The following is an 18,250-nucleotide window of genomic DNA, read 5'->3' on the forward strand; positions in this document are numbered from 1 at the left end:
TTAAGTTACCTGTTCATATCTATTTATGGGAGTTTTTGCAGTTTACTCCTATTATATTGTAACATTTTCATATTTGTCTTAATTTATTATTACCGTATATACTCGAGTATAAGCCGAGATTTTCAGCCCATTTTTTTGAGCTGAAAGAACCCCTCTCTGCTTATACTCGAGTCTTACCCAGGGGTCGGCAGGGTAGGGGGAGCGGGGGCTGTCTAATTATACTCACCTGCTCCTGGTGCGGTCCCTGCAGGTCCCTGGCTCCCCGGCGCCCCAGCTTCTTCCTGTACTGAGCGGTCATATGGTACCGTGTTGTGAATTCCGCTCTTGGGCTCCCTCCGGTGGTTGTAAGTAGCACTTTTGTGAATTCTGCTCTTGGGCTCCCTCCTGTGGTTTTCAGTGGTATAGCTGCTTCTTGGATTTAGCATCAGCAGCTGCTCCCACTGATCGTCTTTCTGGCTCGGCTATTTTAGTTTGGCCTTATTCCTCAATCAATGCCAGTTGTCAATTGTTCCTGCTTGGAGCCACTGCTCTTTTGGATTTCCCTGACACTCTGTCCAGTTCAGCAAAGATAAGTCCTTTTGTCCTTTTGCAGTCCACTTGTTGTGGACTTTATTGTTCAGCACATTCTATGTTTTGCTCATTTGTCCAGCTTATCAGTATGGATCTATTCAGCTAAGCTGGAAGCTCTGGGCTGCAGTTTTTGCCCTCCACACCTTTAGTCAGGTGTGGAGATTTTTGCATATCTCTGCGGTGGACTTTTTCTAGTTTTTATTACTGACCGCAGTGTTTCTTTCCTTACTGTCTATCTAGCTAGAATTGGCCTCCTTTGCTAAATCTTGTGTCATACTACGTATGTCATTTCCTTCTCCTCTCACAGTCAATATTTGTGGGGGGCTGTCCTATCCTTTGGGGATTTTCTCTGAGGCAAGATAGCTTTCCTGTTTCTACCTTTAGGGGTAGCTAGTTCTCCGGCTGTGACGAGGTGTCCAGGGAGTGACAGGAACATCCCACGGCTACTGCTAGTGTTGTGTTAAGATCAGGAACTGCGGTCTATATAGTTACCACCTGCCCAGAGCTAGTCGCATGTCGCTCCTAAATTACCAGTCCATAACAGTACCGCTCATTACAGTAATGAATATGCCGCTCCACCTCCCATAGGGGTGGAGCCGCATATTCATTACTGTAATGAGCAGTAACGGTGACCGCTCAATACAGGAAAAAGCTGCGGCGCTGGGGAACCAAGGACTGCACAGTGCCAGGAGCAGGTGAGTATAATGGGGAGGGAGAGCGCTGCACGATATTCACCTCTCCTCGTTCCGGGTGCCTGTTGTGGATTCTGTTTTTGGGCTCCCTCTGGTGGTTACAACTGGTACTGGGTGACTTTGGTGGGTTGCGGTTTCTGGTTTCCACCTGTCCATCAGAGGCTGGGTGTTTCCTATTTAACCTGGCTTCCCTGTCTTTCCCTTGCCGGCTATCAATGTTCTCAGATGTTCTCAGTTTGGTTCTGACTACCTGCTTCCAGATCTCTCAGGATAAGCTAAGTTATGCTTTTCAGTTGTTTTGTTTTTTTGTCCAGCTTGCTAAATATTACTCTATGCTAGTTGGAAGCTCTAGTGGGCTGAGGTGCTCCCCATGTGCCATGAGTTGGCACATGGGTGCTTGTAATCTCAGGATGGTTTTTGATTAGGGTTTTTTGCTGACCGCTCAGACCCCTTTTGTATCCTTCTGCTTTCTAGTTATAGCGGGCCTCGTTTTGCTAACTCTATTTTCATATCTATGTGTGTGCCTTCCTCTCATTTTCACCGTCAATACATGTGGGGGGCAACTATACCTTTGGGGTTTATTTCTCTGGAGGCAAGTTAGGTCTTTATTTTCTCTGCAGTGCTAGTTAGCTCTTAGGCTGGCGCGAAGCGTCTAGAATCAACGTAGGCACGCTCCCTGGCTATTTCTAGTTGTGTTTGTCAGGAGTAGGGCAGCGGTCAGCCCAGGTTCCATCACCCTAGAGCTCGTCCGTTATTTTAGTTATTTTTGCTTGTCCAGTGCGATCCCCTAGCCATTGGGATCCATAACAGTATAGCCGGCCCACAAAGTGTTAATTGTTTGGGCTGAAGCAGGAGAAAAAGAAGTGTTGAAGGGAAAATTTTTTTTTTTTTTTTCCCTCAGAGTTTTGCTGCCTAGCCTTTAATTGCTGTCTAGCTGCTTCTTACCTCCTCTTAACCCTTGAATGGCTCTGACCTTAGCTGTTTAACATGGATGTCCAGAGTTTGGCTTCCAGCCTGAATAATCTCGCTGCAAAAGTTCAAAACATACAGGATTTTGTTGTTCACACTCTTATGTCTGAACCTAGAATTCCTATTCCAGAGTTTTTTTCTGGAGATAGATCTACCTTCCTGAATTTCAGGAACAATTGCAAATTGTTTCTTTCTTTGAAATTTCGCTCCTCTGGAGACCCTGCTCAGCAGGTCAAGATTGTAATATCTTTCCTGCGGGGCGACCCTCAGAATTGGGCATTTGCATTGGCACCAGGGGATCCTGCATTGCTCAGTGTGGATGCGTTTTTTCTGGCACTGGGATTGCTCTATGAGGAACCTAACCTGGAGATTCAGGCTGAAAAGGCTTTATTAGCCCTCTCTCAGGGGCATGATGAAGCGGAAGTATATTGTCAAAAATTTCGGAAATGGTCGGTACTTACTAAGTGGAATGAGTGCGCACTGGCTGCAAACTTCAGAGATGGTCTTTCTGAGGCCATTAAGGATATTATGGTGGGGTTCCCTGCGCCTACAGGTCTGAATGAGTCTATGACTATGGCCATTCAGATTGATCGGCGTTTGCGGGAGCGCAAACCTGTGCACCAGTTGGCGGTGTCTTCTGAACAGGCACCTGAGACTATGCAATTTGATAGAATTCAGTCCAGAAGTGAACGGCAAAATTATAGGCGGAAAAATGGATTGTGTTTTTATTGTGGTGATTCAGCTCATGTTATATCAGCATGCTCTAAACACACAAAAAAGGTTGATAAATCTTTTGCCATTAGTACTCTGCAGTCTAAGTTCATTTTGTCTGTAACTCTGATTTGTTCACTGTCATCCATTTCCGTCGATGCCTATGTGGATTCGGGCGCTGCCCTGAGTCTTATGGATTGGTCATTTGCCAAACGCTGCGGTTTTAGTCTGGAGCCTCTGGAAGTTCCTATTCCTTTGAAGGGAATTGACTCTACACCATTGGCTATGAATAAACCGCAGTACTGGACACAAGTGACCATGCGCATGACTCCCGTTCATCAGGAGGTGATTCGCTTCCTTGTACTGTATAATTTACATGATGTACTAGTGCTTGGTCTGCCATGGTTACAAACTCATAATCCAGTCCTGGATTGGAAAACAATGTCTGTGTTAAGCTGGGGATGTCAGGGGGTTCATGATGATGCACCTCTGATTTCAATCGCTTCATCTACTCCTTCTGAGGTCCCTGCGTTTTTGTCTGACTATCGGGATGTTTTTGAGGAGCCTAAGCTCAATTCGCTCCCTCCTCATAGGGATTGTGACTGTGCTATAGAATTAATTCCTGGCAGTAAGTTCCCTAAGGGTCGTTTATTTAATCTGTCAGTGCCAGAGCATACTGCTATGCGGAATTATATTAAGGAGTCCTTGGAAAAGGGACATATTCGTCCATCTTTGTCCCCTCTGGGAGCAGGTTTCTTTTTCGTGGCTAAAAAAGATGGTTCCCTGAGGCCTTGTATAGATTATCGCCTTCTGAATAAGATTACAGTCAAATATCAGTATCCATTGCCATTATTGACTGATTTGTTTGCTCGCATTAAGGGGGCTAGGTGGTTCACTAAGATAGATCTTCGCGGTGCGTATAATCTTGTGCGGATAAAGCAGGGTGATGAGTGGAAAACCGCATTTAATACGCCTGAGGGCCATTTTGAGTATTTGGTAATGCCTTTTGGACTTTCTAATGCTCCTTCAGTCTTTCAGTCCTTTATGCACAATATTTTCCGTGAATATCTGGATAAGTTTATGATTGTGTATTTGGATGATATTTTGGTGTTTTCTGATGACTGGGAGTCTCATGTTCTACAGGTCAGGAAGGGGTTTCAAGTCCTGCGGGCCAATTCTCTGTTTGTGAAGGGCTCGAAATGTCTCTTCGGAGTCCAGAAGATTTCTTTTTTGGGGTACATTTTTTCTCCTTCTACTATTGAGATGGATCCCGTCAAGGTTCAGGCGATTTGTGACTGGACACAACCTACATCTGTTAAGAGTCTTCAGAGGTTCTTGGGTTTTGCTAATTTTTATCGTCGGTTCATTGCTAATTTTTCCAGTGTTGTTAAACCTTTGACTGATTTGACTAAAAAGGGTGCTGATGTTGCTAATTGGTCTCCTACGGCTGTGGAGGCCTTTCAGGAACTTAAGCGCCGGTTTTCTTCTGCTCCTGTGTTATGTCAACCAGATGTTTCACTTCCTTTTCAGGTTGAGGTTGATGCTTCCGAGATTGGAGCGGGGGCGGTTTTGTCACAGAGAAGTTCCGATGGCTCGGTGATGAAGCCATGTGCGTTCTTTTCTAGAAAATTCTCGCCCGCCGAGCGCAATTATGATGTGGGTAATCGGGAGCTTTTGGCCATGAAGTGGGCATTTGAGGAGTGGCGTCATTGGCTTGAGGGTGCTGGACATCGTGTGGTGGTCTTGACTGATCACAAAAATCTGATTTACCTTGAGTCTGCCAGGCGTCTGAATCCTAGACAGGCTCGTTGGTCGTTGTTTTTTTCTCGTTTCAATTTTGTGGTTTCATACCTGCCAGGTTCAAAGAATGTGAAGGCAGATGCTCTTTCCAGGAGTTTTGTGCCTGACTCTCCTGGAGACTCTGGGCCTACTGGTATCCTTAGGGATGGGGTAATATTGTCCGCTGTCTCCCCAGACTTGCGACGTGCATTGCAGGAGTTTCAGGCGGATAAACCTGATCGTTGTCCACCAGAAAGACTGTTTGTTCCGGATGATTGGACCAGTAGAGTCATCTCCGAGGTCCATTCTTCTGTGTTGGCTGGTCATCCGGGAATATTTGGTACTAGAGACTTGGTGGCCAGGTCTTTTTGGTGGCCTTCCTTATCAAGGGATGTGCGCACCTTTGTGCAGTCTTGTGAAGTGTGTGCTCGGGCTAAGCCTTGCTGTTCTCGGGCCAGTGGGTTGTTGTTATCCTTGCCTATCCCGAAGAGGCCTTGGACGCACATTTCCATGGATTTTATTTCAGATCTCCCTGTCTCACAGAAAATGTCCGTTATCTGGGTTGTGTGTGACCGCTTTTCTAAGATGGTTCATTTGGTACCCTTGCCTAAGTTGCCTTCCTCCTCTGAGTTGGTCCCTTTATTTTTTCAGAACGTGGTTCGTTTGCATGGGATTCCGGAGAATATCGTTTCTGACAGGGGATCCCAGTTTGTGTCTAGATTTTGGCGGACGTTTTGTGCTAAGATGGGCATTAATTTGTCTTTCTCGTCTGCATTCCATCCTCAGACGAATGGCCAGACGGAGCGAACTAATCAGACCTTGGAAACTTATTTAAGGTGTTTTGTTTCTGCTGATCAAGATGACTGGGTTGCCTTTTTGCCACTGGCCGAATTTGCCCTTAATAATCGGGCTAGTTCTGCTACTTTGGTTTCTCCTTTCTTTTGTAATTCGGGGTTTCATCCTCGTTTTTCCTCTGGTCAGGTGGAGCCTTCGGATTGTCCTGGAGTGGACGTGGTGGTGGACAGGCTACATCAGATTTGGAATCAGGTGGTGGACAATTTGAAGTTGTCTCAGGAGAAGGCTCAGCAGTTTGCTAATCGCCATCGCCGCGTGGGTCCCCGACTTCGTGTTGGGGACTTGGTGTGGTTGTCTTCTCGTTTTGTCCCTATGAAGGTCTCTTCTCCCAAGTTCAAGCCTCGGTTCATCGGTCCTTATAAGATCTTGGAGATTCTTAACCCTGTATCTTTTCGTTTGGATCTCCCAGCATCGTTTGCTATTCATAACGTGTTCCATCGGTCGTTATTGCGGAGGTATGAGGTGCCCGTTGTTCCTTCGGTTGAGCCTCCTGCTCCGGTGCTGGTGGAGGGAGAATTGGAGTATGTTGTTGAGAAGATCTTGGATTCTCGTGTTTCCAGACGTAAACTCCAGTATTTGGTTAAGTGGAAGGGTTATGGTCAGGAGGATAATTCCTGGGTGGTCGCCTCTGATGTTCATGCGACTGATTTGGTCCGCGCCTTCCATAGAGCTCATCCTGATCGCCCTGGGGGTTCTCGTGAGGGTTCGGTGACCCCTCCTCAAGGGGGGGGTACTGTTGTGGATTCTGTTTTTGGGCTCCCTCTGGTGGTTACAACTGGTACTGGGTGACTTTGGTGGGTTGCGGTTTCTGGTTTCCACCTGTCCATCAGAGGCTGGGTGTTTCCTATTTAACCTGGCTTCCCTGTCTTTCCCTTGCCGGCTATCAATGTTCTCAGATGTTCTCAGTTTGGTTCTGACTACCTGCTTCCAGATCTCTCAGGATAAGCTAAGTTATGCTTTTCAGTTGTTTTGTTTTTTTGTCCAGCTTGCTAAATATTACTCTATGCTAGTTGGAAGCTCTAGTGGGCTGAGGTGCTCCCCATGTGCCATGAGTTGGCACATGGGTGCTTGTAATCTCAGGATGGTTTTTGATTAGGGTTTTTTGCTGACCGCTCAGACCCCTTTTGTATCTTTCTGCTTTCTAGTTATAGCGGGCCTCGTTTTGCTAACTCTATTTTCATATCTATGTGTGTGCCTTCCTCTCATTTTCACCGTCAATACATGTGGGGGGCAACTATACCTTTGGGGTTTATTTCTCTGGAGGCAAGTTAGGTCTTTATTTTCTCTGCAGTGCTAGTTAGCTCTTAGGCTGGCGCGAAGCGTCTAGAATCAACGTAGGCACGCTCCCTGGCTATTTCTAGTTGTGTTTGTCAGGAGTAGGGCAGCGGTCAGCCCAGGTTCCATCACCCTAGAGCTCGTCCGTTATTTTAGTTATTTTTGCTTGTCCAGTGCGATCCCCTAGCCATTGGGATCCATAACAGGTGCCGCTCCGTCTTCAGCGTCTTCTGCAGTGACACTCAGGTCAGAGGGTGCGATGATGTGGTTAGTGCGCGCCCTCTGCCTGAACGTCAGTGCAGAAGACGCTGAAGATGGAGCGGCGCCGGAACTAAGTCAGGTGAATATTGAAAGTGCTGGGGGCCTGAGCGACGGAGAGGTGAGCATGTGATTTTTTTTTTTATCGCAGCAACAGCAAATGGGGCAAGTGTCTGTATGCAGCATCTTATGGGGCCATAACATTTGTGCAGCACTATATGGGGCAAGTGTCTGTATGGGGCCATAATCAACATTTGTGCAGGACTATATGGGGCAAGTGTCTGTATGGAGCATCTTATGGGGCCATAATCAACGTTTGTGCAGTACTATATGGGGCAAATATCTTTATGGAGCATCTCATGGGGCCATAATTAACGTTTGTGCAGCTTTGTATGGGGCAAATGTCTGTATGGAGCATCTTATGGGACCATAATTAACGTTTGTGCAGCTTTGTATGGGGCAAATGTCTGTATGGAGCATCTTATGGGACCATAACGTTTTTGCAGCACTATATGGGGCAAATATCTTTATGGACCATCTTATGGGGCCATAATTAACATTTGTGGAGCATTATATGGGACAAGTGTCTGTATGGAGCATCTTATGGGGCCATAATCAAGGTTTGTGCAGCACTATATGGGGCAAATATCTTTATGGAGCATCTTATGGGGCCATAATCAACATTTGTGCAGCATTATATTGGGCAAATGTGTCTATGGAGCATCTTATGGGGCCATTATATGGGGCATATTTTAATATGGAGCATCTTATGGGGCCATCATAAACTTTATGGAGCATTATATGGGGCTCCTGATTCCATATGGATATTCAAAAACACGTAACCTACTGATGTCTCAATTAATTTTACTTTTATTGATATCTATTTTTACTTTTGACATTTACCGGTAGCTTCTGCATTTCCCACCCTAGGCTTATACTCGAGTCATTAAGTTTTCCCAGCTTTTTGTGGCAAAATTAGGGGGATTGGCTTATACTGGGGTCGGCTTATACTTGAGTATACACGGTAATATGAATTGTTATAATTTACATGGTGCTCTCACAATTAATAATGCTCATTCCTGGGTGATTTTGATCCGTTGCATTACTCACACACAATTCTTGTATTATTTATCATTTACTTTCCTCATTGCTGCCCAGCTCATTTTTTTAATCATGTCTTGTATTACTGTATGTTCTTTTAGCTAATTATGTTAGTAAATATATGCAATTATTGAACGCTGTTGCTTTTTTGCTTTTATTAGGGTATATTTTCTTGTTCTGTGCATTTAGGCTGTCATTGTTCTCGGCAGCACACAAACTGTTTACACAGGACCATGTGCTGCTGAGAAAGACTATTTTTAAGCAGGCTTAAAAATCCTTTCACTAGATGAACGAGAATTTACCATTCATTCGGTAATTGGCAATCCGTTAACACTGCCCGCATAACGATTAACAAACAAATGTTAACCCTGACACCCTTGATCAGGCAGACTCTGTACCTTCTGATAAGTCACAATATTAATTCCATGCCTTATGATGAAAACTCTCGTTCCTATAAGGGAATTTTGAAGTTGCTCATGGGTGGCAATGTGCAGCAAAATTACCACGGATATACAGTATAAGGGACTCCAAAAAAGCCTAACTGACAGTGTAGTATACTAGTGTTGACTAAATGCTCAGAACATCGTGATCATGCACCAGACCTTTAATTTTGATAGTGTAAGATCTTGAGGGGCAAGTTGAACTGGAATCTCACTTTCTCCTTTGGATCCATTGTCTTCTGCAAAAGAAAAGAAAATAACAAAATAAATCATATCCCTTGTTAATTATTTCACAGAACAATACTTTTTCACAAAACAATATGTTTTTTTGGACTACAAAGGTTTTTACAATGCCACAATAAAATGGATGCAAATAGCCTCTTTACGGAGGAAGAGAGCAGGGTCTCTAAAGCCAACTGTTGGGAACAGCAATCCTAAAAGTCAAAATGCACCCCAAGTAATGTGGCATGGTTGTTTAAAGCAGGGGTCCCCAACTCCAGTCCTCAAGGCCCACCAACAGGTCATGTTTTCAGGATTTCCTTAGTCTTGCCAAGGTGATAATTGCATCACCTGTGCAATACAAAGGAAATTCTGAAAACATGATCTGTTGGTGGGCCTTGAGGACTGGAGTTGGGGAACACTGGTTTAAAGGGTCAATACTGACCCCTTCACCCAGGGCAATTTTCTATTTTTCATTTTAGTTTCTCCCTCCCCTTCTTTCTCTTCTTCTTCTTCCAACATTTTTATTTTTGCAGCCATACAGCCATATGAGGGCTTGTTTTTTGTGGGACAAGTTGTACTTTTGAATGACACCATTCATTCTGCGAAAGAGTGTACTGGAAAATAGGAAAAAAAATCTAAGTGGGGAGAAATTGTAAAAAATACAGAATTCTGACATTGTTTTTTTGCTAATTGTGTTTATGGTGTACATTTTGCAGTAGGAATGACCTAGGAATATGATTCTGTTCATCAGTATGATTATGGGAGTACCAAATGTCAATTTTTTAAATTATTTTAGTGGTAAAAAAAATATTAAGTTTGCAACAAGAAAAAAAAATGTGTCACCATTTTCAGACAGACACCTGGAACGTTTTCATTTTTTTGTCGATGGAGCTGTGTAATAGCTTATTTTTTTGCAAGGTGAGACGTTTTTATTGATACCATTTTGGGATAAATGTGATATTTTTGATCGCTTGCTATAGCATTTTTTGTAGTATCGCAGCGACAAAAAAAAGTAATTTTGGTGTTCTTTAATTTTTTTCATTTACTGTGTTTACTGATCGGGTTAATTATTTTTATATTTTGATAGTCGCGACACCAAACATTGTATTTTTTATTGGCTTATTATCTTTATTTTTAATAGGTGAAAAGAGGGGTGATTTGAAGTTCTGTTTTTTTATTTTTTCATATCTTTTAAAACTTTTTTTAAATTTTCACTGTTCTTATTAGTTTCCATAGGATGCTTGAAGCTGCATAGTATCCTGGTAAAAATAAAAAGTGAAACTGCAAAAAAAGTGTTTAATACAGTATATGGTAAAACTTACCCGGCAATATGTTTCACCAGGTCAGTGCGAGTACGCAGATACCAAATATGTATAGTTTTACTTTTTATTTAAGTGGTGAAAAAATTCTGACATTTGTGTCCGCCCAAAACAAAAATTGCTTTTGACGCAATTTCCACAGACAGTAGTGTTCTCATTTTCAGGATCTAGGGCTGGTTGAGGGCCTATATTTAAGCTCTGAGCTGATATTTTTACTGATTCCATTTTAGGGAAAATACAATGATTGGATTGCCTTTTATTGCATTTTATTGCAATGTTGCGACGTCCAAGAAAAATTAAATTCTGGGGTTTTCATTATTTTTTTTTGTTATGCTTTTAACTGGTCAGATTAATTTATTTCATATTGGATAAATCGGACATTTATGAACATGGTAATACCAAATATGTTTAATTTTTAAAATGTTTTATGATTAATGGGGCAAAAGGGAGGTGGTTTGATCTTTTGTGTTTCTTTAGTTTTTTTATATCTATTTTTTTTACTTTTCACTGTATTTAATAGTCCCGTTAGGAGACCTGAAGCTGAGATTCTTCGATCTCTTTTGCTATAACATAGCATTGATTCAGCACAGCCATGAATAGAAAAAATCATGACCTATCAACGCCGGCCACGGGCAGGCATTCACAGGAAGATTGCGATGACAGTCAAGGGAGTCATCAGCAGACCCCGGCTGTCATGACAACCCATCGGCACCCCGTGATCACGTGATGTGTGCAGTGTTGGGTGGGATCAATGACGTGCTTCCTGTCTGCGCATGTTTAACTGGTTACCACTCGCATGTGATTCTTGGATCCACATGCGGCTGTTCGTGGCACTTGGTGGCTGATTAAATAAGCCATCAAGTGTGGGGAAAGATGGGCATGTGAGTCCACATCAAAGACAGGCACACGACCCCTTCATGTCATCGGTCATAAACCTCATGTTTCTACATACAGATTAGAAGGATGCAGCTGGTCATTATTTAATCATGTGATATCATAGAACTAATGGAAAAAAGAAGAATTAGCTGGGTAGAAAGGCAAAATGAGCAATTGTAAGTACAAAGAGCTATATAATATGATGACTGCAATATATTAATAGGTTAAAAATTTTGAGGCGAGTGCTTCTTTAAAGCACCACTCCAGCGTTTTTTTTTATTGCACTGCAGGAGTGATGCTTTAAATGTGAATCCCCCACCCCTTCTCATACTTACCTGCCGCATTAACCATTTTCCAGAACGCTCCTGTCGGTCTCCAGTGAAAAGTGACCTGCCAGCTGCTCCAGTGTTTCATGAAGTGGCATGGAGGTCACTTTTCAACACAAGTCTATGGAAGCTTGTCATGTAGCTTCTGACTTCCAACCAGTTGGAAACTGCACTTACCAAATGGAGCCGTGGGACAGGACCCGTGCCGAAAAAAGGTGAAAATGTCAGAGTGAGAGAATATGACGTAGGCAGGGGACCTAAATTTAAAGCGCCACTCCAGCACTGAATTGAAAAACACTCTGCTTTAACCCTTTAATGACCGCCGATCCACATTAAAAAGTCGATCGTTAAGGGGCCTTATTCCCTGTTATTGCTGTTTTAAAATGACGATGGGGAATAAGGTTATAGCTACCCCAGGCGTCGGAAAATCTCTGGGGTGTCAGCTACTGGGAGTGTAGCTGAGACCCTGGAGAACAAGATAAGGGCCGGTTTTCCGGTTCCTAATCACGGGATCGCTGTTATTCAATAATTGCAATCATGTAAAAAAAGTGTGCCTAGTATTAAAAACATTTCTTTCATTTCTGACATGATACATTTATCAGAAGAGAGAGAAATTAGGTTCCCAAGCCCCATAACTGTTACCTGTGGCATCCCCAGTCCTTCAGCTCCATCTCCCTACCTCCCCTTGCTAAAAAAAAATGGCAGGCGCATTCACAGTGCGCCCACCGAGATAAGCTGGGCGGCACCCGGCAACAGCAGGGATTTTTCCTATTGGTTCATTTTGATCACTGTGATAGACCCTATCACACTGATCAAAAGCCAATAATTAGTATGTGATTCCTCCCTGTGTCATCCTCTTAGTTAGATTACATTTTTTTATTTTATAATTTTTATTTCTTTCATTCTTTGCCATTAGGGTTAGGGTTGGGATTAGGGTTAGGGCTGGGCTAAAGTTAGGGTTGGGGGTTAGAGCAATTTCAAAAGTAAAAAAAAAATAATGATGATATGACGACTAGTGTTAAGCACAAGTGTCCGCCACTCAAGATTGCATCAGGATCACTAGAGCCCCCGCGATATATGCTGCATACCGGAGCACCCCGATGCAAATTCAAGTAGCGAGCACTTGCATTCAACACTAATGACGACATATTCAATATGACAATCTAATGTTATCAAATTGTGTGCAGTACCTTTGGGTTAAAAATCCTAACTTTACACCTAAAAAATAAAATCTTTGATGCAGTGTGGTTTTTAAAATAGGGTAACTTGTGATGGACTTCAAATGTTTATGCAGATCAGGGGGTCTCCAAATGCGACATGGCGTCCGCTATCAATTCCAGCGGTGCTGCTTCCCTTCCAAGCCCTGACGTGTGCCCAAATAGTAATTTTCCCCTACATATGGGGTATCGGCGTACTCAGGAGAAATTGCACAACAAATTTTGGCATCCATTTTGTCCTATTATCTTTGTGAAAGTAAAAAATTTGGGGTAAAGCAAAATTCTTGTGAAAAAAAGTAACACCACCACTATATTCACAAAGATACTTTGGAATCCCCATTCTAAGGATCTGTAGGATTCTGTGGAAAGCTGCGAAATGTATTGAGTGGGAAAACCACTTTAATTCCTTTCTTCTTTTTGCTACGCAATATTATATCTAATATTGTACCTACTATTTCTTAGTTTTCCGATTTAATATTTTCCTCCCCTTTTGCTGGAAACATGTAAAAATGGTTAAAGATTTCACACTTTTATTCCCTAGCTTTTTTTCACCCACTGCATTTTATAATTATAATGTTTGTCAGAAAAAACATATATTGCTTTCCTGTAGAGTATGGAGGCTGTGATCACAAATGACCCCCTAAAGTGCCAATCAGTGGGTATAAAATAGTACTCCTGGTAATTGTGCAGCACACACTACACATCTTTTTACCTCTGGACTATTTTTGCTTTAGACCTGAAAGAGTAATGGTCACGGAGGAGAAGGAAATCGCTTTTGAGTCTCTAACACTACTGTGCTTGCTAGTCAACCGAAAATAAGTCATTAAAGATTTGATTTACAAGGTCCTAAAGGCCCCGTCTCACATAGCGAGATCGCTAGCGAGATCGCTGCTGAGTCACAAGTTTTGTGACGCAACAGCGACCTCCATAGCGATCTCGCTATGTGTGACACGTACCAGCTGTGAGATCGCTGGTCGTGTCGGAATGGCCTGGACCTTTTTTTGGTCGTTGAGGCCCCGCTGACATCGCTGAATCGGTGTGTGTGACACCGATCCAGCGATGTCTTCACTGGTAACCAGGGTAAACATCGGGTTACTAAGCGCAGGGCCGCGCTTAGTAACCCGATGTTTACCCTGGTTACCAGCGTAAATGTAAAAAAAAACAAACAATACATACTCGCCTTTCGGTGTCCAGGTCCCTTGCCGTCTGCTTCCTGCTCTCACTGACTGAGATCCGGCCGTACAGTGAGAAGTGAGAGCACAGCAGTGACGTCACCGCTGCGCTCTGCTCTCACTGTACGGCCGGATCTCAGTCAGAGCAGGAAGCAGACGGCAAGGGACCTGGACACCGAAAGGCGAGTATGTATTGTTTGTTTTTTTTGGTAACCAGGGTAAACATCGGGTTACTAAGCTTAGTAACCCGATGTTTACCCTGGTTACCTGGGTGCTGCAGGGGGACTTCGGCATCGTTGAAGACAGTTTCAACGATGCCGAAGTCGTTCCCCTGATCGTTGGTCGCTGGAGAGAGCGGTCTGTGTGACAGCTCCCCAGCGACCACACAGCGACTTACCAACGATCACGGCCAGGTCGTATCGCTGGTCGTGATCGTTGGTAAATCGCTTAGTGAGACGGGGCCTTAACTTGGTGACCAGATACCTTTAAGGCCCCGTCTCACTAAGCGATTTACCAACGATCACGACCAGCGATACGACCTGGCCGTGATCGTTGGTAAGTCGCTGTGTGGTCGCTGGGGAGCTGTCACACAGACCGCTCTCTCCAGCGACCAACGATCAGGGGAACGACTTCGGAATCGTTGAAACTGTCTTCAACGATGCCGAAGTCCCCCTGCAGCACCCAGGTAACCAGGGTAAACATCGGGTTACTAAGCGCAGGGCCGCGCTTAGTAACCCGATGTTTACCCTGGTTACCAAAAAAAACAAACAATACATACTCGCCTTTCGGTGTCCAGGTCCCTTGCCGTCTGCTTCCTGCTCTGACTGAGATCCGGCCGTACAGTGAGAGCAGAGCGCAGCGGTGACGTCACTGCTGTGCTCTCACTTCTCACTGTACGGCCGGATCTCAGTCAGTGAGAGCAGGAAGCAGACGGCAAGGGACCTGGACACCGAAAGGCGAGTATGTATTGTTTGGTTTTTTTTACATTTACGCTGGTAACCAGGGTAAACATCGGGTTACTAAGCGCGGCCCTGCGCTTAGTAACCCGATGTTTACCCTGGTTACCAGTGAAGACATCGCTGGATCGGTGTCACACACACCGATTCAGCGATGTCAGCGGGGCCTCAACGACCAAAAAAAGGTCCAGGCCATTCCGACACAACCAGCGATCTCACAGCAGGGGCCTGATAGCTGGTACGTGTCACACATAGCGAGATCGCTATGGAGGTCGCTGTTGCGTCACAAAACTTGTGACTCAGCAGCGATCTCGCTAGCGATCTCGCTATGTGAGACGGGGCCTTTAAAGATGTGAAAATTTTACAACATCCAAACAATCTTAAAGATTAAAGGAAAGTAAAATTAAACTGTGCTTCTCATAATATTTCTGACCTTTTCTCAGAATGGATCTGAAAGTGACTGTACTATTAAAAACAATCAGTTTGTACAAAGTGCAATTAGTACCTGTGTGTTTTTGCTTTAATTGTGTTATTAAGCATGGACCAAAGAACTAATGATATAATTACTAGATGTATCCATCTGAAAAAATTAGAGGGCTGTGATTCTTTCAGTCAAAGATAAAGCTGAGTACAATATGATTTAATTATAGTGTAGAAATGATGGCAATAAACATTCTTACTAAAAACACATTCACAATTTAAAGGGAATATGTCAACAAGAACAAACTTCCCAGACAGCATAGGTCTTTGAAATGTAAATTGATCTACGCCTTTACATCTTCTAACCTGTTGCTGCAATCCTTAGTAATTATCATCTTAATTTATATGCAAAAGAGGCATTAGGTGGTCTGGGCATGACAGAGCACTTAACAAGCCTCTGTCTGGTTTGGTTGCTTCCTTCCAGTCTAATTGATAGGTCACTGTCTGATTTCCTTGCTTGGTACCGGACTTCACACAGACAGTGAGCTATTTGTCAAGCTAAAGAGACTGGTGATGGGTGGGAAGGCAGAGGCTCATTAAGTGCTATGTCATGCCTAGAGCACTTAATGCATCATTTGAATATGAATGAAAATGTTACTGGGGCATGCAGCAAAAGATAGAAGACATAAAGGTGTCAGTGGATTAAAATTTCAAATATCTGCATCGACATACAAGTGCTCTCACTAAATTAGAATATTATCAAAAAGTTAATATATTCAAGTTCTTCAATACAAAAAGTGAAACTCATATTTTATAGAGTCATTACAGAGTGATCTATTTCAAGTGGTTATTTCTGTTAATGTTGATGATTATGGCTTACAGCCAATGAAAACGCAAAAGTAATTATCTCAGTAAATTAAAATACTTTATAACACCAGCTTGAAAAATGTTGGCCTACTGAAATGTATGTTCAGTAAATGCACTCAATACTTGGTCGGGGATCTTTTTTGCATTAATTACTGCATGAATGCTCCGTGGCATACAGGCAATCAGTCTGTGGCACTGCTGAGGTTTCATGAAAGCCCAGGTTGCATTGATAGCAGCCTTCAGCTCGTCTGCATTGTTGGGTCTGGTGTTTCTCATTTTCCTTTTGACAATACCCCAAAGATTCTCTATGGGGTTAAAGTTAGGCGAGTTTTCTGGCCAATCAAGTACAGTGATACTGTTGTTAATAAATCAGGTATTGGTACTTTTCGCAGTGTTGACAGGTGCTAAGTCCTGCTGGAGATTTAAATTTCTGAATAAGAAATTTTAACAATGAAGTGCTCTAAAATTTCCTGGTAGACAGCTGTGCTGACTTTGGTCTTGATAAAACACAGTGGACCTACACTAGCAGATGACATGGCTCCTGAAACCATCACCGATTGTGGAAACTTCACACTAGACCTCGAGCAGCTTGGATTGTGGCCTCTCCGCTCTTCCTCCAGACTCTGGGACCTTGATTTCCAAATGAAATGGAAAATTAACTTTCATCTGAAAACAACACCTTGGACCACTGAGCAACAGTCCAGTTTTTTCTTTCCTTGGCTCAGGAAAAACAGCAGCAATCTTGCAAGATAGCATAGGGGGTGGCAGTACCTTTTGTCTCCCTTTTTGAGCACGTAGGCACTCATCTCTCTACACAAGCAGGTCCCCTGATGATTGGCTTGGAGGAAACGCGTCGGTACTGACTACAGGGAGAGTGCAGGGCATGTTATTGCAGTGGTAGCTGTGGACTGCCCTTGTAAGGGCGGGAGCTCTGGGGATAGCTTACTGGCAGCCCCATAGGGAATGACAGGGTATTGTCGTCCCTTTTCATCAAGATCCGGATTACTCCCTGACCAGAGGTTTTCCGGTGCTCCTGCCCAGTCGTCTTGAAACCGGTGAGATTGTTCCTTTACCGTTTCATTGTGTTAATCACTAGTAATACCTCTGCTGTAGGTTCTACTTTTCAAATATAGTGATAATTTTCTTGCATGCAATCATGTGTATGGAGTATGGCCCCGCCACTCATGTGAATATGATTCTGGTAGTTGTGGCTTAAACCATACTTTGGTCATTGTCCACTCCGCAAGTACCACTGTAGGCGGAGTTGTTTTGAATCCTAATTGGTTTTTTTTTGCTAGGTCTCACGGTGAGACCCTACCCCATTTTATAACACTTTGGGTGACATTGTTTTTACTTTTATCTATTTAATATTACTAAAAGTTACGTTTTAGTCCATTGCTGCTGTTTTTCTTGTTACTATTTAGTGGATATATCTGTTGAATTCACACATCAAGCACAGATTTTGCTATTTTCTCTTTCCTTGGCTCAGGTAAGATGATTCTGGCATTGTCTATTGGTCATGAGTGGCTTGACACAAGGAATGCGACACTTGTAGCCCAAGTCCTGGATACGTCTGTGTGTGGTGGCTCTTGAAGCAATTACTCCAGCAGCAGTCCACTCCTTGTGAATCTCCCCCAAATTTTTGAATGGCCTTTTCTTAGCAATCCTTTCAAGGCTGCGGTTATTCCAGTTGCTTATGCACCTTTTTCTACCAAACTTTTTCCTTCCATTCAACTTTCCATTAATATGCTTGGATACAGCACTCTGTGAACAACCAGCTTCTTTAGCAATGACCTTTTGTGGCTTACTCTCCTTGTGGAGTGTGACAATGACTGCCTTGTGGACATCTGTCAAGTCAGTAGTCTTCCACATGATTGTGGAGCTTACTGAAACAGACTAAGGGATCTTTTTAAATGCTTAGGAAGCCTTCGCAGGTTTTTTTTGTTAATTATTCTAATTTACTGAGATAATGACTTTTGGGTTTTCATTGGCTGTAAGCCTCAATCATCAACATTAACAGAATAAACACTTGAAATAGATTACTCTGTTTGTAATGACTCTATATATGAGATTCATTTTTTATATTGAAGAACTGAAATAAATTAACTTTTTGATGATATTCTAATTTAGTGAGAAGCACTTGTATATGCGGTCTGTGGACGGGCTGATCTTACTGACACATTACCTTTAAACCATATTTTCAACTACATAACACTAACAACAAC

General features: G+C 43.2%; 1 protein-coding gene across 3 annotated transcripts in view; it reads right to left on the reverse strand.

The window, feature by feature from the left end:
- CFAP54 (cilia and flagella associated protein 54) overlaps positions 1-18,250 on the reverse strand; it is a 615,020-nt gene that overhangs the window by 145,645 nt on the left and 451,125 nt on the right. For all 3 annotated transcript variants that reach the window (XM_077265522.1, XM_077265521.1, XM_077265523.1), the window contains one exon: positions 8,813-8,889. In XM_077265522.1, coding sequence (XP_077121637.1) covers positions 8,813-8,889 — 77 coding nt within the window. The remainder of the gene's footprint in view (positions 1-8,812; positions 8,890-18,250) is intronic.

The sequence above is a fragment of the Ranitomeya variabilis genome, chromosome 5 (assembly GCF_051348905.1).
Source record: "Ranitomeya variabilis isolate aRanVar5 chromosome 5, aRanVar5.hap1, whole genome shotgun sequence".
NCBI lineage: Eukaryota > Metazoa > Chordata > Amphibia > Anura > Dendrobatidae > Ranitomeya > Ranitomeya variabilis.